The sequence below is a fragment of the Mucor velutinosus genome (assembly GCF_035048745.1).
Source record: "Mucor velutinosus strain NIH1002 chromosome Unknown tig00001577, whole genome shotgun sequence".
NCBI classification, from domain to species: domain Eukaryota; kingdom Fungi; phylum Mucoromycota; class Mucoromycetes; order Mucorales; family Mucoraceae; genus Mucor; species Mucor velutinosus.
Genome location: NW_027041934.1, coordinates 122,906 through 143,131, shown reverse-complemented (window position 1 = coordinate 143,131; position 20,226 = coordinate 122,906). Strand labels below are relative to the sequence as shown.

Here is a 20,226-nt window from a genome sequence, read left to right as displayed (position 1 = left end):
CGTCTCAATAATAGGCTTCGTTTGATATCAGTGCAAGCAAAAAGGATGCTGAGGGAGATACCTCCTCTCTTCCTCCTGGTGGCTCTAATATAATCTTTCTTTTACTTGCAGTAATTTGTTCAAAATCTACTTGATATACCAAAATTTTATTATATCTGATTTAAAATGTCTTTGGTGATGAGAGCCCACAGGACGACACCGACACTGAGCGTACCGAGTTAGATCGGTTAGTGGTTTTTGTACTATTCATGCATCATTGGCTACACCTTCTTCTCTACCACGTCACCTTGAACGGTTGTGAGTGCAGTTGTTTATAAACTATCGCGTCTTTTTTCCCTCTGTCTCCCTTCTTTTTCCTTATTACTACTAAAATGTCAAACAATTCTGGTATTCCTGATGAGTTGTATTATCTAAGTAAGTATGCTTTATACAGTCGTAGAACTAGTATCCAACAACCACCTACAATAGATGAAGATTTCTCTATTCGTTCGCTTCGAAAGTACCAGCTCAAAGAGATTCTAACAGCTCACAATATTCCTTATATGCACGGCATTACGAGGCCTGACTTGATCAGTCTATTCAAAAAGAACATTCTATCTCGCCGCGATGAGATCTTGAGAGAGCACAAAAAAACTGAAAAGCCGGAAGAAAAGATAGACAACCACGAGGAGAAGGCATTGGGACGTGGACGTAGAACTTCACAAAAGCCGGACAACTTCTATCAAGATAAATTGTCTTTGACCAAGCGTCGCCAGAGACGAACCGAAGAGACCGTCAAAGCAGCTGCAAGAAAGGATAAGGACGGTTACGCTATTCCAGCACTTCCTAGCAGTAGAAAAAAGACAGTTCCAGCATTCAATCCCGAGGACTCTTTCGACGACGAAGAAGAGAATCATTTTACTCCTTTACCCTCCTTTTCAATGGAGCAACTCAAACCACACAAGGTTGTTAGCAATGCCAGCAGTAGCAGCAGCAACATACCTACTGTTGAATCCAACAGAGCACCAGCAGCAACACAAAGAACTACAAGACGAACCAAATTTGATCCTCCCAGCTTCAACCCGGAAGACTCATTTGCTTCATCGGACGACGAGGATTACGAGAATAGCGAAATGATGGAAAGAAAAATACGTCAGAAATCACCTAAGCGCAAGGTGGGTGCCAAGCGAGTATCCTTTGACGGTGGTGTACAACCTGTGGAGGATGAAGAGGAAAACGACCCTGACTACCAAGCAGATGAAGATGCATCCGACGACGATGAGGACGAGGATTTGGGAGAGGTTGAAAAGGACGAATTGGTCCAACTATACAAAGATCAAGCAGTGCCACCAGAAAAATTAGTATCACCCGAGTATTCTATTTTAACTCGGTCTCAAACAATGGCTGCTGCTAAAGACAGCATGCTTTTATGGAAAGCCAGAATCAGGCAAGTAGGCTATGTGCTTTGTGGTATATACATGTTCTTTGCATTGATCTGTTTGGGGATCACAGCATATGCACGTCAAAAGAATGGGTACTGTCAAAGCTATCCCGATATTGTCACTGAAATGCCTGGTAAGCGCTATCAAAGGATGACCTCATACTGCAGTAGCACTCACACTCGAAATAGCCCCATCATCCATTTTTTCATTACTGCCTTCGCCTTGCATTCCATGCCCAGATCATGGTATTTGCGCTGGCGGCGTATTGACCTGTGATACACTTTATGAACGAAAGACACCGCTCTACAACATTGGACACATGTTCCCCATCGCTGACGACTGCATTCATAATTCAGTACTAGGAAAATATGTTGCTCGTGTTGAACGCAAAATCAAAAACAAGTTGGCCATGCATCAAGGAGAATCCGCTTGCAGACATCTTTTGGCTCATGCCGATGTAGAGAGCATGGAACCAGCACCCATCGTTCGAGTGCTCGTCAAAGACATCTTATCTGATCTCAAGGAATCCATTCAACCTCCTCTTCCAGTAGACAAATCGGATGAAATTATGGTAATTGCATTGGCTGCTGTATTGGAGGATCCCAAAATCCACTACTGGGAGGTGTAAGTCTGCGATCTGCAAATAAAGATTGATCTACAAGCTAACGCATTCCTTCACCTAGTGATGGCGATAGATATTTGGGCACAGAGCATGTTCAGTACTCTACCAAATGCCAGCTTCAACGATTATACAAAAAGACGCCTTTCAATGTCAAGATGATGATCCTTAGTATGTGTTTTTGGAGGTGCCGCGTGTTTGATCATTTCACTCATTGGATCTATTATTCCCCGTAGCTTTCATTTCTATAGCCTCCGCCTTTATTGGAGCTTCAAGAGACTACAAAAGAAGCAAGATGTACAAACACAAGATTGACATTCTTGTAAAGGATACTACAGAACGCCTAATGAAACAGGTATTTTTTTTTTTTTTGGCTATTAATTAATTTACATCTAATTTACTAATGGGATTTTTTTTTTTTTTTTTTAGTATGAAAATCATCTCAAGGACCCTATTCAACATCCCTCAGCCGCTCTGTCTGTTTCTCAACTTCGCTCTTTCATTGTGGATGTCAACGACAGCAAAACGATCAACGATTGGCAAAAAGTAGTAGAAAAGATAGAGGTGCATCCCCATATTCGAAAATCATTCCGAGAAGTTCGTGGAGATCCTGTAGAGTACTGGGAATTAACCGTATAAATTTAAAAAAGCACTGTAGATAAATCATTAACCAGGAGTTGGCTGTAACACATTACAAATTAAGGGCAACTATAACTATTTTTAAAAAAAAAGCGTTTATTATATGTAGTTGTGAGATATAGATATAGTGTATGTAAAAGAGTATAAATACAAGTAGCAGCGTATTAGCATTTGGAGGGAGGGAGAGAAGGCCTTTTTGAAAAGGTTTGTTTATACACGGCTCCATCCTCCACCACGAGCAGGATAACGTTCACTCCATCCTCTGTACTGAGATGAATCACGTCTAATCATACACCATTGGATCAAAGCACCAACGATAGTAAGGCCCAAGCAACCACCTAGCATACCACGTAGAGCACTGCTTGCAGTGACTACAGCATCCACACTCTTGGCATGCAACATTTGATCTACAATTTCCAAGAAACCGGTTTTAACATAGACATCAATACCTGCAAAGATGGCGAAAGAACCAATGAATGCAGTAGCAAGGATGAACATGGGACGTTCCAAGAATGCCATCAACACGACACCCACAATAACGAGAACGACAATTAAGATGGCGCGGCCCCAATTGGTTTGGATCAAGCCATTGGTATTCCATGAGAGTAACCACAAAGCAAACATGTAACCGAGCAACGCACCCAGTAAATACACTGCCAAAAAGAAACAACAGCATAATAGACCACCAGTTAAAACACCCACGACGATGCTAACAACAAGTAAGATAGTATCTGTGTTGCTTCCGTAATCTGATTTAGCATTTGTCAGGATAATGTAGGCGACATTGGCACCAACATAGAAGCCAACAATAAACATGGTGAACTTTTGAAATACGCCTAATGTAAACGCATTAATACCATAATTAAAATTCTGCGTTTATCCGTTTTACCTCCAAGGAAACATAGATAACCACCGGTAATGAACAAAACAACACTGAAAACGATACCGTGGACAGTAACAGAGTGTCCAGCAACTGGCAAGATAGATCATTCAGTAACCATGATGATTAATTTTGTTAATTTCACTTACACATAATTGTAGCTGAATTATCTGATACATCACCAATGGGTGCCGCAGTGACAAAATCGCCCATGAATGTTACTAGTAATGCGAGTAATGTGTATATGAAAAGCGTAGAGTTTTTCTTGCTTGGAGACATTTTTTGATTTTTTTTTTTTTTTTAGTTTGTTATACAAGAGAAAAGAAAAAGAAAAAAAAGCATTAAACGGAAAACTTTAGGCATCTTATTTATAACAAACAAGCGGTAGGTTTCTTTTCACTATAATTGGAAGCAAGTTATTTATAAAACTCTCTTGGCGCTTAGCGAATACACCTATTATCAGCCACATCCACTTGTCCTTTTGTACTACGAAACCCGAGTTTAATTCAGAGAAGATACTATTGTTTCGTCTAGTACTTGATTTGCAAAAGGAATCCCGCTTAGAAACCCAACCTTTCTAAGCCAGGGAATCTATATAAATCAGAAACAAGAGGGCAGTTTCATCCAGGAACGTTGCTAAAAGAGCAGCGCGCGGAACCCTTTAGAATCTAATGATGATGAATGACCTGCTCCAGCTGTTGGTTACATGTACGGAAGCCTCATTTTTGCTTGAATTGGTAATTTGATGGGTTACAGACGGGGTTCTTCATCTCTGTCGGCTCAATGGCAAAAGTTATGATTTACACATTTTTAGTGATTCATCAACATGTAAATATGTGAGTGCATCTACAATTTGATTTTGGTCTACTTGTGTCTGCCAATTTCTGGTGGCAACGTTATAAAACTACTTTTCTTATAGCCGTATCACATTTCAAATGAAGCATTGTTTTCTGCAAACTAGACGACACTGGCCTGATAAAAGCCACACTTGCGTCTCTTGACCGAGGATAATGCCTTGCACTGCATGAGAATCTGGAATAGTTGTACAATATGAGCATCATATGGAAAGCACCACGCCACCAGGTTTGAAAAGATGATACATGCTCAAGTTTTTAGATTGGATTTAGAGAACATTTACTCTGATTTGGAAGCCAAACCCTTTTCTAATCTGACTAAGTTGACATTGGAAATAGCATCCATGTTTCTATAGGATTGAATTTATTTTGTAATGCGAAATATTAAACTATACGAGGCTCAACTCGTGATGTGTAAATCAAAAAAGAAAGCAAATTGTGTGTGTGTGTGTGTGTGTGTGTGTGTGTCGAAAGAGTGTGCCAATAATTAAATGAAGATTAACATGTAAATGGGTGATTGAAATTGGTGGTGTGGGGTTATATGTTTGATTGAGCGAGAGAAAGAATCTAATCTTCCATATCCATGGTTTCGGCCTTTGCCTTCTCTGCCTTGATAGCTTGCACTCTCTTCTTGGACTCGAGAGGAGCCAATTCGATATTTTGATTAACCACACGAACATCATCTTCCTTCTCCTTCTCCTTGTTACCAGCCATACGGTTCTTGTAGAATGCACGTTCACGCTTAGCTCTGATTTCCTGCACACGCTTCATGGCCTTGATGGTAGTTGCCATCATGTTACGATCATAACGAACAGGTACATTGCGACGCTTTTCAAATTCAAAGGTGGAATCCTATGGCCAAATACATCAGTATCGACATGTCCCGATGTCAACCCTATCCTACTACTTACAATGACCATCTCCTTTCCGCTGGCCTTTCTGAAGGCCTTGGTCCAGCGAACCTTACGAGGATTACGCTTCATCTTGAAATTCTTGTGACATTTGGATCTGCAAAAACGAAAGGTCTGTTTGGATGTTAACAAGTAGACCTTGATAATATAAAGCGATGAGACATTACCTTGCTATCATTACGAACAAACATGGTGCCGTGACCAGGATAACATGGTCCTGAACAGAAATAACAACGGGTGATGTGCATTAAGAGAGAGAGAGAGAGAGAGAGAGGATAGGTGCTTATTTATTACGGAGACAAAGCTACAAAGTTGTTTGATTACAACAATTTTGTATCAAGAAAAAATCTCGGGAATGAGCCACTAGGATATGTGACAGATAATACTTTCAATGCAAACAACTCGATGGAAGCAGCTTCAAATCAAAGATACCACACTGACCACTGTGGACAACCTCGACTGAAGCACAGCAGTGTAGGGCAACGTGCCAAAAAAGCTGTTTGATAGATTGAACGGGATGGAGACTTTACCGTATGGTAGATACGCTCCAATTTGATATATGTATGGCCTTTGGGGGCAACGTATATAGTAATCATCGGCTAAGAAACAGAAGCCAAAATTTCTATACATGTACTATCGGCTGCTTCCAACCCTAAACTGACTGTAATCTTGGGATTTCACCCATGTAGAGTATACAATATGCACTGTACTGAATACAGACAGAGAAATCCTCGAAATTGACAGCAAATCTATGTCGATTTACGTAGTGTCAACTAACATTGCACTTCTGTAAAATTGGCTCTCAAGCAACTAAAAGGTGAGATGACCATGTTTTTAGACATTTGATTAGATTTATGTGAATTTCCTGACTGACCATGACTGTATTTATATAGTCTTGAAAACATATGTATGTAGCTTGATCGATGAGAAATGTAGCAATTACTTATTATATTTTGGTCTTGGTTCCATCTAAAAGCGAGCTTTTGAATTAACAGAGGCATACTCCAAATATCTAATGGCTTTTATGGCCTGCCCCTTCTTTTAACTACAGGCAACATAATATTGCTCGAGCTCCCCTATTTTGGCTACTAAATGATAGATAGACATGCGGTAAATATAGCTCTAAAACAAACCCTGATTTCCCGTAATTCATGCTACACTCAGGAGTGTCTAGTTTATCGATTCGGTCAAATATTTTGCACTGATTTGCACTACAGACTGGCAAAAGAGATGTTTATGGTTACTAAATGCATAGAATTTTGTAAAGATGATAAAATGATATCATTCGTTAATGTGTAGATACAAACAAATAGATGTTGCATCATAGCATTAAAATGCTGTAGCGGGATCTCCAATGCCTTGCTATTGTCGCTACTACACTGCATAGACTTTACCCCTGAATACACAAACAACTGTGATCTAGGGTTTCTGGTTTGACGTTAGATTCTGCGTTTATCTTGGTTCCTTCAGCACAACGATAATAAAGAAAAAAGGGGTCATTTTCCATTCAATTTTAATACAATTAAGATACTTGTACGTTGTTATGTGTATACATGATGATCCTTTAAATCGGCAGACGTAAGGATATTGACATCCGGGTCATTATCCCAATACTAAAGATCCATGATGAGAGCGGTATTGATTTTACCGGAATTCCTGATCGTCCACATCATGTACCATAAAGCTGTATATATACATCACTGTTTGGCTTCTTTCTCTCTTTCTCTTTTTTTCTCTCTCTTTCTCTGTCTCTCTTTCTCTCTCTCTCTTTTTGAATTATCGTTTCTTGCAACGACACGTACAAAGGATATGGATGAAGCTGCACGTGTCATGCTCGCTAAATTGACTTTGGTGGATCCAACGACGTCTTCATTTTCAGCGTATCAACAGAGCGCAGAGGTGAGTGCTTCATACCTGATGAAAAGTGCAATCAGCGCATACACTAATATGGCCTACAGATTCGACAATTTTGGAAGCTAATCGAGTCGTCCATTCAGACCATACTTACAGTAGTTTCCAACAACTTTTCCACCACAAATCAGTTTGATGTCTCATCCCGGTTAATCAGTATTTTGAGTGCATCTACATTACTATCATCGATATTGTATGCCATTATTGCAACTCAAAAACGCATCAACAAGTCGGATGATAACATTGAAAGTGTGATGAAAAAGGAGATGCAAGTAATATTGTATCATATTCAGATACTCAAACAAGATTTAAATTGGTCAAACATCAAAGCAGAGGTATATATATATATATATACTCGGTGGAAATGGTATTACGCCCTCGTGTTAACAGCAGCATCCCCGCATAGTCTGCCCAGGAAGCCATCATACATCATACAGACATTTTAATAGATTCATTGGTTGCTTACACGCTGTCTCCATTCAATGCGCCTTTGCAAGTGCACCCTTACAAAGGCATGTATTAATTACTCAAGATATTGTTACATTGAGAGAGAGAGTGAGAGAAAGGAAAAAAAAAGAGCAAGAGTATATCTATAACGTGTGTATATACACCTTGTTTTCAGGGACTGAACATATGTACATACATATAAAAGGGACACAGAGAAGAGAGGAGAGCATGACAGAGCAGAGCAATGCACAGATACACTAATTTCTTTATATTTCAATACAGTTTTTTCTTACTCTTCTTTTACTTCTACCAACACAGCTGCAACCACCAACCGACATTCCGCTGCGAGTGTGTGTAGAATCGAAAATACAATTCCGCCGGTGGATGACAGCTCTGAATCATCATCAAAAACACTAATTACAGATCAGTATCATCCATATTACATTAAGCCATCCAGGTAAGTTGATGCTAGTAGTGCGCATGTCTTAATCTCATGCAGACGTTCACTAGGGAAAGATCCAATACCGATACAGGCAAGCGCACAGATCCTTATAAATTCATACAGCTGTGCTTATTTCTTTTGTGTTTATTGAACAGTGGGCAAGAAATTCATACGTAGCATTCACTCTCTCAAATCTCGTCCTGCATTTCCCATGGCGCTTTTACCGCATAGGCAATCGGCTGAACCGATGAATTCCGAACAACCGCCGAAAAAGAAGCGCATCTTTTACGATCGCATCAACGAAGAAGACTTGTACCAAAGCGATGAGAGTTCGTGGGATGAGGCCAGCTCCAACCACTCATCAACAGCAGCCGCAACAGTAAAGACAAACAGCCATGCAGCAACCATTCGCTCGCTGTTTGCGAATCAGCATTCAGGCACTACGTCTAAAGCGACAAAAAGAGCTTCCAGAGGCATTCGAGACCTCTTTCAATCATCATCTTGTACGCTCAAGGAAGAGCCGCAGTATGCAACAGCAAAGAAGAAGCGAGAAAGCATCAGTACGTTGTTCAGTAGCAACCATTCTAGAAAACAGGTCAGTCACCCAAAATGGTTTGCATTATATCCTACCTACCTACCTACCAACTCCTTAAATGTCCTATTCTGTTATAGTCAACAACAAAAGAAGCGGAACAACAGCAATCTCAGGGCTCTCTTTATTCTTCTTCATCTACTGCTACTTCACTCTCCACCTGCTCCACTGAAAGCATGAACCAGCATTTTGAAGTCATGCCCATGGAGGACCAAGTGACCAACAACGCTAAATCGCACTTGATACCACCCTTTGCGAAAAAGATCAATATTCACTGGTCTGTGGAAGAGGAAGACGTATTCAAGAACTGGAGAAATCAACGAGCATTGTACAGAGTAGAGTCTATTCATCCACATCACGAGGAGCATGGCGAAGAAGACGAAGAGGCAGATAGCGAAGACTCGTACAGCCAGGCATTAGTGGCTTCCACGCTCAAACGAGAAAAGAGCAGGAAGCGAAGAAGCAGCGGCTCTCTTGTGCCTGCTCCTGTGAAAGCACTGTTATCAGCTCCAATGACGAGAGAAAATTCTCCACTGCCTCCACTCCCCACAGTCGAGAATTTCCTGACAATCATGAATGCGCCTACTTCACCTGACTCGTCTTATTTCTCTGCACGATCAGTGTCATCCAACTCGTCTTCTCAATCAACACTCAATTCCATCCTCCTGGACGATGTCACTGATGGACTGGAAAGCACGCACATTATGGAGTCCTGTTTGTCATCAGACAGCCATAGTAGCAGTGATGCAAGCAGCATGGCGTCCGCAACAAAGAAAGCTGACGTCCCAGTGACAATCAAATCATCTCCTTCTTCCACCGCATCCTCGATTCCTCCACCTGTGCCTCCCAAAGACCACGATTTGAAGCGCATGCTCACAATGGATCCGCAAGGCAATGCAACGACCAACATCAACAACAAGCAGGAAAAGAGGAGCAGCATCACTATGAGTCCTGAGACACTGAAGCGGGTGTACAGCAGTAAAAAGAAAAAGATAGCGCCCTCCACCGCGGAGATGAGGATCACAACAAGCGATATTCCAAACAACCACCATGCATCCTTTGCACCCAAATCAGCAGATACTACATCCACATTCAGGCCACCTATTCCACCTCGTAGAAGTAGTATGCCGCTACCACCGCCAAAATCCAACTCCAATGCTGCAATGCCTCCATTGCCGGTGGATGCGAAAAAAAAGGCGGATGCCTACAGCAGAAGGCCCTCCAAATTGGACGATGCTAGCTCCTGGACTTCATTTCTAGGCATCAAAAAGGAAGAATCTGCAGTCAATAATGTAAGCCCTTTTTTTTTATTATTGAATGCAACATGTATTCATACACAACTTTTGATTAGACGGATAAAAAAGCCAAACTGGGCAGATCATTAGGTAAGCTTTCGGAATAAACAGAGATCTACACTGCGTATGATATACTCATGCATGCAGTACGAAAAAAAACAGGGGCAACAGCAACAAAAAAAGCAAAGAAGAGCGACAGTAGCAATCTGCTCAAAGTAACTGAAAATGGCCAAGTTGTGCTGCTATATGAAATGAAACACGGAAAACTGCAAGTGATTGCAGGTACTACAGAACGGCTGTTGGAGAAGCTGGCTGACGAGACGACGCAAGACATGGAGTACGTGGACACATTTTTAATGAACTATGGCAGCTTTACAACGTCCATGCATCTGCTGAATCAACTGATCAGTCGTTTCCATCTGGGCCCCTTGCCAGGCGAGCATGAGTATTTCAAGAAATGGCAGCATTCAATTCAATCCAAAGTGCTGACTGTCATTGACCGATGGGTGACACTGCAATACCAAGACTTCAAGTATGATTTAGACCTGCAAAAGAAGCTCAACTTGTTCCTGTTCAACAATGATACTGTACTACTACAACAATTTAGACAGCAAGTAGACAAGATTCAATACAACCTGAAGCTACAGATACAGCAGTTCTCTAATCACCAGCACCATGTGTCCGTGATCACTGCTAATCAGCATATATCAGCACCACCTTCCAATGCATTCCATTTTCACTTTTCATTTGGTAACAGTAGTCAATCTTTACCTACCACTGTACATACAAGCAACACCAGCAATACTCGCAGACCCTCTAATGGCTTGTTTTCTTCATCTTCTTCCATCCCGCCTGAATTACCCATGCAGATCCACGACTCTAGCTCCCTCAAAACAACGCTTCATACATCGCTAGTCTCGCTCGAATCCAAAGACATTGCTCGTTATTTGACATTGGCGGATTTCTACCTCTTTAAATCGATTCAATCTCGTGAGCTCATGAGCAACAATAACAACCACAAGACAGACATCAACTATACAGAGCTCATGACAAAGAGAGCAAATATGGTAAGCCATACACTTGAGCGTGCCAAAATGTAGCTAATGACATGGTGTTTCCAGCTGAGTCATTGGGTGGTGCATGAAATTTGCAGTATTTCATATCTGAAGCCAAAGCGAAGTCTGTTGAAAAAGTTTATCGAGATTGCCAAGGTAAAAGGACAACCACAAAGTCAATGTAAAGCCATACTCATTCATTTGCTGTAGCTCTGCTTGGAATTCAACAATTTTCATACATGTATGGTCATCACAATGGGGCTTGCTAGTGCACCGAAACTCAAAGATGTATGGGAAACACTTTCTAACCGAGACACCAACACATTTGCATCACTCCAAAAGTTGCTGGATGTCAGCATGAACATGCGCTACTACCGACAAAAGATCCAACTTGCCAAAGCACCGTCTATACCCTTCTTACCCGTCGTGCTCAAAGATCAGACCTTTTTCCGAGAAAACTCGACGTTTCTGATATCCCGCCCTCATCTGGTCAATTTTGCCAAATTCACCTCTATACGTCAATTTGTAGATAAAACCAAAGCATTGACAAGGGAGAACTACTACTTTTCCAACGATTTGACTCGATACCCGTTCTTTTCAATGACTCCATCCGAAACTGACACTACCACCACCACAACGACAACATCACCGCCTGGAGGGCCATTGGATTGCATTGCAGATTGGGTGGAAGATAGATTGAGTCAAGTGCAATCATGCTATCTTCATTGTGATTTATTATCCAAATTGTAAAAGAAATTAAAGCTATTCGTTTCCAAATGTATAAGGATCTCCTTTTCTTAGTTTACATTTTGAGCTCGGTAAGACATAACTGATGGGTTTACTGTTACAGCTTCGTTTTGAATGTGTGGTTATAATCAGGTCATTGACTGTGTGCTCTTTACTGTTGTTCATGTTGTTGTTGTTGCTGCTATTACTGGGTATATTCTCTTGTTGTGGTGGTTGGATTAAAGGCTGTGATGATGATGGTGGTGGTGGTGGTGGTAGTGGTTGGGATTGATCCACTGCATCGAATGCTCGCTTCCTGGGAATTGCTTTCTTTCTGCGCTTGGGCTTCTTTGCTTTGTCAATGCGTAACTGAAGGTTCTCTTGCTGTAGTTGAGACACCATAATTTCCAGCGTCGCTATTCTTTCAGCGAGCCTTGTGTTCACCCTGATGATTTCTTGATTTTGTTTTTCATATTCGGCTAGGGTATGGCATCCTGTTGGCTTATTCATGTCGTTTGAGGTGATGGTGTTGGGTAAGAGGAAGAAAGAGTCCAAGTTTCGGCGTTAGACCAACTTGATGAAATGATTGATTGGTGTAAATGCCCCTCGCCTCCGCCCCCCCCCTTCTCTCTCTCACTATCTGTTAATATCATAAAGTTTTGTGTAATCATGATTCAACCCCTTCCTCTTTTTCCCCTTCTCCTCTTTTACACACACACACACACTCTCTCTCTGTATCGCTTCTAGCCTCCTTTCTATAGATGCAGCAGGCTTCAAGTTGGAATAAATACATCAAATATGGACTCATCATTGGCCTGCTACTGGCAGTTTTCTTTGTGTATCAAATCGAATTCAGTAATCCCATACCAAAGAGCAACAAAACCTCGGCTGATTATTTGATGAATGACCAAGCTCAACAACAACATCACTTTCAAGATACGTCAAATACCAACAGTTCGCTTGCCACTGCATGTGATTGCCCAACACCATTTTCCAATGTTTCGTTTCTTCACCATGGCGAGAAATCACCCATCTTTGTGCCTGAAGACCTTTCTGTGATGCAGCCTGATGTGCTGGATAAGCTCAACCTCAATAAACAGAGCGATGGCACTGTGATCATCACTGTGGCGGGCTACGGCATGCGACATGAACTGTACAATTGGATACACTACATGCAGACAGCCAAAGAGAAGAAATACGTTGTATTCTGCACAGATGCTAAATTATACTTGCACTTGATCGTTGCTGGTCACGAAGAGAGAGTAGCGCTGGTGCCAGAAGACTGGTACGTCAATGATGTCGATCTCTTTACCCGTACAAATGTCTCCATGCTGGATGACGCCCGTTTATCGCATGTCAAAACATGGATTTTGCAGAGATTAGTCTACTCTGACACGCCTATCAATGCATTGATGTTGGACGCCAATCAGATCATGATCCATAAACGCACTCGAGAATATATCCAAACTTTACTGCACATTCGAGAAGATACCCAAATTATTGCTACACAAGACGGCTTGGATCAGCATACCATCAACACTGGCTTAATGTTGATTCGTAGCCACGGACATTTGGCTAAACGAGTCTTGGCAAGCACCATCCAAATACAAGAAAAGCAACCCACCTTGCATCAACAAGAAGCATTCAATCAAGCACTAGATCAGATGGAACTTCATGTGAAAACTGGAATGACTGTGTTGCTGGATATCATTCATTTCCCTAATGGTGTAAATTACTTTGAGCAGAACCTTCCAGGCTCCAAAGGCATTAAGCCTTATGTTATTCACGCGAATCACAAGGTGAGTCGTGCCAATGAAGAGGCTGCTACTGTTTGAATGCTGATGTGTGCAATTTAGTTTGGACAGGAAAGAATTGATGTGCTGAAGGAGCATGGCTTCTGGAAAGTGAGCGAGGATTTCGTGGATGGCATCAGCCGCCAAGTGGAAGACATTTTGCAAAGAACACACCAATTAGAACTGCAACAAGCACAAGACACAGAGACTGAAGCAGAAGCAGAGCAGCCAGTGAACGAATAAACTGCCATAAAAGACCATCACCTACTATTTTACCCAGCATCTAATTTATAATAAACCCCTTGGCTTTATTTGACCAGCTTAGTCTGGCATCTCAGATAAACTCACCTCTGCATTGCTGTCATCAAATGGCCCATAAGATAGCATTATTCCGAATCATGATTACTAGGTGTATCCGACAGTTTGGTGATCATGGCCTGCCTTATGAGTCATCTCATATGATTACAGAGAGACGCTATCATGTTTCAGACGAAAATACACTTTCGTTATTGAACACCAGATGTCAGAAAGCTGTTCATTCAAGGTGTAACAGGAATTTTTTTTTTTTTTTTTTTTTTTTTTTTTTTTTTTAGGCATGACAATCAATGCAAATCTTGCAACTAAGAATAGGCAAAGCTTCTATCTATACAGGGAGCAATTTTTTATTTCAATTCCTTACGAAATGCATGCGCAATGCCATGGCGGAACAGGCTGTTGAGTACAGTTACAGCCTTGAATTTGAATGTTGGGTATCACGAGCTGCCAATGAAGCACAAAAGGATACACCTTTATCTGTCTTGTTGGAATCCTACCTGCACATTACACAAGCATAGTCAGGGCGATATAGAATGATTCAGAATGCTCGTACATTCAAACATGTGTTTCCTCATCCATTATACCAGCATTGAAATCCATATTGATTTAATTTACAAGAGAGTTTTAAAAAAGGGAAAAGAGCTAAAAATAAATGTATTGGGCTGATTCAGATGAATTTAGGAGCAAAGCATGGGAAGAGATGCTTACACGATGATAGATGTCTTTTCAAACGTCCTGTTTATATATCAAGAATCAAGGGGAAACAGCAGCAGGAGGCACCCTTTTATGGGCGCTCAACATGTTGGCCGTTTTTTTTTTTGGGGAGCCCTTCATGTTGACATGTAGCACTGTGTGCACTATGGTTTCATCAAATGTGCCTTCCTGTGCCTTGCTAAAATTAGACTCTGCTTTAAATATAGGAATGGCTCTAGCACATTGCTGATTTGGCGTTCAGCCACGGTTCAGTAGCATGTAGGCGATGCGTGTATAATGATGACATACGGTCAAACATTACTGGATTTTGCAGGCGCTTTTTGTTGATATAGTATTTGCCATGGTGGTTTGATATGTCGGGACTTTGGTTTCTGACAGATTCACATGGCTATTCGTAGAACATACAAGCATGAATAAGGTTCAATACTGAGCAGAAAAAGACATACAAGATTTCCCCTTGTCTAAGGTTATGTGGCATTTCCTTCCTTACCCAACTTTTTTTTTGATAGTAAAAAAAAATAGATCTGAACCCCGTTCCACGGAAATCGCCCTATCAAACTGATTAATGCTATAAATACCAGAAAACTTTTTCCAACATCCCATTGCTCTCTTTACTCTTTTCAATCATGACTATCGCCTCACCATTACCTCTCTCTGATACAGAAATCAAGGCATTGCAGACTCGCTTTGATAATGCTGGTCAAGGCCACGTATTCAAGTTCTTTAACCAGATCTCTGAACAGGAACAGGTTGAATTTCTGAATCAAATAGTCAACATTGATGTCGAGAATTTGAACGCCATCTACGACAAAGCCATTGAAGGTGCTGCTGCTGCTGCTTCCAGCAATGATCAAAATGAATTGCAACCTTTGTCCCAAGAGGTGTTTGATTCCGTGTTAAAGCAAGATCCATCTACATTGAAGGAATGGGAATTGACTGGTCTCGAGAAAATTGCCCAAGGTAAAGTCGCAGTCATCTTGATGGCTGGTGGTCAAGGTACACGTCTCGGTTCTTCTGATCCCAAGGGTTGCTATAATATCAACTTGCCCTCTGGCAAATCGCTCTTCCAACTCCAAGCTGAACGTATTTTAAAGGTGCAAGAGCTGGCTCAACAATACCGCAGAGAGCAGGATCCTGTAGAGACCATCATTCCTTGGTACATCATGACATCGGGTCCCACCAACAAGCCTACCTATGAATTCTTTAAAAAGAACAACTTTTTTGGCCTCAAGGAGCAAAATGTCATCTTTTTTGAGCAGGGCGTACTTCCCTGTTTGACCATGGACGGAAAAATCATCCTGGAATCCAAGGGCAAGGTCGCTGTTGCACCTGATGGTAATGGTGGTATTTATAAGGCTGTTCAAGACAAGGGCGTTATCCAATCACTCAAGGAACGCGGCATCGAGTACTCTCACTGCTACTGTGTCGACAATTGCTTGGCCCGTGTTGCTGATCCCGTCTTTATCGGTTATTGTATTTCAAAGGGTACGGATTGTGGTGTCAAGGTCGTTGGTAAAGCTGCACCAGAGGAGCCTGTCGGTGTTGTCTGTGTCCGTAATGGTAAATATGGAGTTGTTGAGTATTCTGAAATCTCTGATGAAACCGCCCACGAACGTCATGCTGATGGCTCACTCAAATACGGTGCCGCCAACATTGCCAACCATTTCTTCTCTACCGCCTTCTTGGAACGCGTCCCATCCTTCCAAGCTGAATTAGAATACCACATTGCAAAGAAGAAGATCAAGTACATTGATCTTGAAACTGATGAACAGATCTCCCCCAAATCAAACTCTGGTATGAAACTTGAATGTTTCGTGTTTGATGTCTTTCCTTATGCTCAAAATATGTCTGTGCTCGAGGTGGATCGTATTGAAGAGTTTTCTCCTTTAAAGAATGCTCCTGGTACTGGCGCTGATTGCCCTGAAACTTCTCGTCGTGATATCGTTTCTCAACATGTGCGTTTCATTGAAAATGCTGGTGGAAAGGTCGTTGGTTTAAATGAACATGATTGTGAGAAACTCTTGTTTGAAATCTCTCCTTGCGTCTCTTACTCTGGTGAAGGTCTGGAACACATTGTTCGTGGAAAGACTGTGAGAGCTCCTGCTACCATTGAATCATTGGAAGACTTGATCCGTGCTACTTGTTAAATAATTTTGTTTTTGCTTTCTCTTCATCATCTCCCAATTCGCATTCTATAATTCCATTTCCTCCGTAATATTCCATCATTGTTAAATATTTCATCGTCCTTTCTCTCTTGCTTTTTCTTTGATATCACCCGTAAAAGTGATTATATACATGCTTTTGTTTTCTTGTATTAAAGAAATAAACCATCATGATTAATCATTATTTGAAACTAATGATACCTTGCTCTCATTTGGCTTATTTCAGAGCTACTACAAGGTCTTGCCTTGCAACTTGCCTGATGTGTGAACATGTATTTTGTATGACAAAAGCGTCTTGTGGTGACAGGATTGTTGATAGTTGCTCTCAAAAGTGCCTGAAAGCCTTACTTTTGCAGGAATGGTTATAGGCATGTGAAAGCTGCTACAGATTTACTGTATAAACCTCACTAGACGATCTATCTCGCTACCCTTGCTGTCAGCTTGTCATTGCAAAAGACGCCTTTACGAGAAAAACTCCCAAGAAAAAAAAGTACTCGGGCTAAGCAACTGTCCTTTCAACGCCATGATCCCCATTTGATCAGCATTGTAATTACCCTTGTCATCATCCTTGTCATCATCCTTGTCATCATCCTTGTCATCATCCTTGTCATCAACAGAAAGGCATTTAGGTCAGCCAGCAGTAAGCCGCCACCAAAAACAATTCAAACGCAGCTTTTTTTTTTTTTTTTTGTTCAAGATTGGACAGATTCTGTCTTTTTTCGACTTCTTTAAACTATTCTATGATATTCGACTACATAAATTGTGATGATCACCCTACGCTCCCTAATACATTCTTGAAGTACTTTTCAAGGCGCTTGTAATGGTGCTGATTATAATAAATACTTTGACTGAAATTATTGAGCAATTTAATAAAATTTGAAATGAGGTTTTTAACGAAAATAGCCATATTTTGCATATGAAAGTCTCAGAAAAGTGGTTTCAGAGGTTGCATTGAATCGAGGGAAACATTTTGATTTAATACATACCATAGTAAAAATCTTCATTTTCAAGGTGAAAAATGCGATCGTTTAATTTTCGATGAAAACATGAGGTGCCCTTCATGATTTTTTGGCTGATTTTTGGCCATTTTTTTTTTGGCCCAAAAAGTTGAGCAAAGGTATCAGGAAGTTACTACTACTCAAGTACAATTGTTTAGCGTTATTTTGGCAACTCAGGGAGGTCTACATGTCGAGATATGAAGGCTTGAAAGCTGTCCAATTGGGTTATGTTTTGCTTTATAGCTTTTATGTACATGGCATGAAGCTCATCTTTGGTAGCTGTAATTTACTGGAAGGGCAGTTCTGCAGCCTGTGTAATCTCTAATTCGAATAGAAGGTATACTGATTTTGTAAAGCTAATTCATGCAAATTTTGATGCGTTATGTTGTTGGTAAGCTATTAATAATAATGGAAATGAAAAACCGAATTTGCTGCTTGAATATTATGTTTTTGCACCTTCGCTTCGCTACGGTAAAACCCTCATTAAGATTAATATTACCAAATGCTGGGTTAGATGCTTAGTTGCCATGGGTTTCCACTTTCACTTTGCTATGGCAAAATCGCTTCATAGGTCAATGTTAACAAATGTTGAATTAGATGCGTTATGTCTTGATGGATGGGCTTAGCATTTCCTCCAAACCCCCTCCCCGATGCCGGCTTCGCTGGAGGGTTTATTCACCTTGTACGGTACTCCATTCTCTAAATTTTTGAAAGGATATGGTTTGTTTGTCTATTTTTTTTTTGAATGTTTTACAATAATTATGCTGAGCAAATTCCATGCTAGGATAGCTGTTTGGACGGATCCCTTTGATGTAAGGGCCAACCCACGTCATTGCATTTTGGATTTACCAGTTTTCTCCACATTGGAATTACTACGCTTGCAACATGTCAATCAATTGCATCTATCATCAAGCAAACCACCAACTGAAGGACCTGGCTAGAGATATGCTACTCCACATATTACTCATGCTCATAACGCTATTGTAGCTTAGATTGCACATAAAACTGATAATGACAAGACTTTAAAAGAAGGGCATTTAGAGGGTTAAAAGCATAGTTTATTATCATTTACGTTATTCATTCACATTTATATATAAAAAAAAAGACTCTTCTTGGTTTCTCAAAGCCATTTACAATGGCAATGATACTCACAGGAACAACTACGAGAAAGTGAGAGTCTAAATGTTCCCAAATGGAGAGCGTACCTAGCGTGAGGCCCAACTACCAACCCAAGACACTGTTACATGCTCAGGCGACCTACGAGTAAGCCAATGGGTTGAACACACACAACAGAGCACGCAACCCCAAAAAACACCTCCATTAACAAAAAAAAACCTGACTTGAAAGAAACAAAGTGGTGCCATAAGAGAGAGCGATACAAGTAAAAGCAAGAAAGTAGCATGCAAACGAAAGGGTGTTACACGCTAATAGTAAAAGAACAAAGGTAAAGTATTCATCCATCTAAAAGTTTCCCTCTTTATATACCATGTCACTGTGGAAAGTCTCGAACCAAAAGACCTCACGGCGTTAGTTTCGTATTGTTTCGTGTTGTTTTGATGAATTTCGCGATGTTCACCTCACCTTGGATCCTGAAAACAGCACCATTGCATTCCCCAAACAATTTGCTTTCCAATGATGTGCATACTTTATAGTAGAATATCTTCTTTTTGACTATGCAACGACCATTTACTTGTTCATCTCTCTTCAATCCATGTCGTTTTGTTTACTCTTTTACATGTAAAAAAATTTTTTTAGTTCGATTTCGCCTACAAATGAGCTGTTTTGATTATGCATGATCCGGGGACCTTCCAAAAGAGGGCAGCTCCTAAACTTATGCTATGAAATATGTTGACTCTATATGATGAGATGAATACTTTTGGCGTGAGAATTACAAACAGGTTACAGGAATGATACTGAAGACGAATCAACCCACCATGTGAATGTGGGCATAGTGATGATGTATGGTGGCCCAAACACTTGATTGATATCATTGACAGCAACCCATGATAGTTGGCACAAGATTGCTTGTACTGGCTCGAAAAACAATCTGTTTTGTTCTATTCCATGGAGACTAAGACATCAATTTTTATATGGTGCTCTTATCGATGCTTTGTCTTCCAAGGTGTGCACTTGTTTCTTGATTTGAATGTGCATGCTTTGTGGTACAAAAATCATTGAAAACTGGTTCTAGACGATGTAAATAAAGAAGAAGCTATGCTTATCATCCAATTAAATAAACAGCTCATGATGAATGCAAACAGAAGGAGAGGTGAATCGAGAGCATTATAATTTCTGGTAGCGAGAATAAGGAGAGGTAGAGAAGGACAACCGAATTCAGCTTCCAGTTACACCTGTTTCAGAGTCAAATGATCTTTTTTTTTTTTTTTTTTTTTTTTTTTTTTTTTTTTTTGTTTACCTTGAACATTGGTGTTAAAATCTTTCATGTGAAATA

At 40.7% G+C, this 20,226-nt stretch overlaps 8 protein-coding genes across 8 annotated transcripts; 5 read left to right on the top strand and 3 right to left on the bottom strand.

Moving 5' to 3' along the window:
* Window positions 1-371: 371 nt before the first annotated feature.
* ATC70_013487 (uncharacterized protein) lies at window positions 372-2,679 on the top strand (the record flags this gene model as incomplete). The annotated part of the gene is made up of 6 exons (XM_064832651.1): window positions 372-414; window positions 469-1,554; window positions 1,610-2,045; window positions 2,105-2,211; window positions 2,277-2,395; window positions 2,470-2,679. 6 exons carry the CDS (start codon window positions 372-374, stop codon window positions 2,677-2,679), a joined length of 2,001 nt encoding a protein of 666 aa, XP_064675530.1.
* A 210-nt stretch (window positions 2,680-2,889) lies between these two features.
* Window positions 2,890-3,772, bottom strand: ATC70_013486 (uncharacterized protein; the record flags this gene model as incomplete). The annotated part of the gene is made up of 3 exons (XM_064832650.1): window positions 2,890-3,515; window positions 3,569-3,652; window positions 3,709-3,772. The coding sequence occupies 3 exons, from the start codon at window positions 3,770-3,772 to the stop codon at window positions 2,890-2,892; spliced, it is 774 nt and encodes a 257-aa protein (XP_064675529.1).
* A 1,208-nt stretch (window positions 3,773-4,980) lies between these two features.
* On the bottom strand, window positions 4,981-5,515 carry ATC70_013485 (uncharacterized protein; the record flags this gene model as incomplete). The annotated part of the gene is made up of 3 exons (XM_064832649.1): window positions 4,981-5,265; window positions 5,325-5,438; window positions 5,492-5,515. 3 exons carry the CDS (start codon window positions 5,513-5,515, stop codon window positions 4,981-4,983), a joined length of 423 nt encoding a protein of 140 aa, XP_064675528.1.
* A 1,618-nt stretch (window positions 5,516-7,133) lies between these two features.
* ATC70_013484 (uncharacterized protein) lies at window positions 7,134-7,758 on the top strand (the record flags this gene model as incomplete). The annotated part of the gene is made up of 3 exons (XM_064832648.1): window positions 7,134-7,223; window positions 7,283-7,570; window positions 7,642-7,758. 3 exons carry the CDS (start codon window positions 7,134-7,136, stop codon window positions 7,756-7,758), a joined length of 495 nt encoding a protein of 164 aa, XP_064675527.1.
* A 577-nt stretch (window positions 7,759-8,335) lies between these two features.
* ATC70_013483 (uncharacterized protein) lies at window positions 8,336-11,816 on the top strand (the record flags this gene model as incomplete). Its single annotated transcript, XM_064832647.1, has 6 exons — window positions 8,336-8,719; window positions 8,797-10,008; window positions 10,068-10,101; window positions 10,174-11,078; window positions 11,133-11,222; window positions 11,277-11,816. The coding sequence occupies 6 exons, from the start codon at window positions 8,336-8,338 to the stop codon at window positions 11,814-11,816; spliced, it is 3,165 nt and encodes a 1,054-aa protein (XP_064675526.1).
* Window positions 11,817-11,828: 12 nt separating this feature from the next.
* Window positions 11,829-12,194, bottom strand: ATC70_013482 (uncharacterized protein; the record flags this gene model as incomplete). Its single annotated transcript, XM_064832646.1, has 1 exon — window positions 11,829-12,194. The coding sequence occupies one exon, from the start codon at window positions 12,192-12,194 to the stop codon at window positions 11,829-11,831; it is 366 nt and encodes a 121-aa protein (XP_064675525.1).
* A 359-nt stretch (window positions 12,195-12,553) lies between these two features.
* ATC70_013481 (uncharacterized protein) lies at window positions 12,554-13,828 on the top strand (the record flags this gene model as incomplete). The annotated part of the gene is made up of 2 exons (XM_064832645.1): window positions 12,554-13,591; window positions 13,649-13,828. 2 exons carry the CDS (start codon window positions 12,554-12,556, stop codon window positions 13,826-13,828), a joined length of 1,218 nt encoding a protein of 405 aa, XP_064675524.1.
* Window positions 13,829-15,240: 1,412 nt separating this feature from the next.
* Window positions 15,241-16,761, top strand: ATC70_013480 (uncharacterized protein; the record flags this gene model as incomplete). Its single annotated transcript, XM_064832644.1, has 1 exon — window positions 15,241-16,761. One exon carries the CDS (start codon window positions 15,241-15,243, stop codon window positions 16,759-16,761), a length of 1,521 nt encoding a protein of 506 aa, XP_064675523.1.
* Between the last annotated feature and the right edge of the window lie 3,465 nt (window positions 16,762-20,226).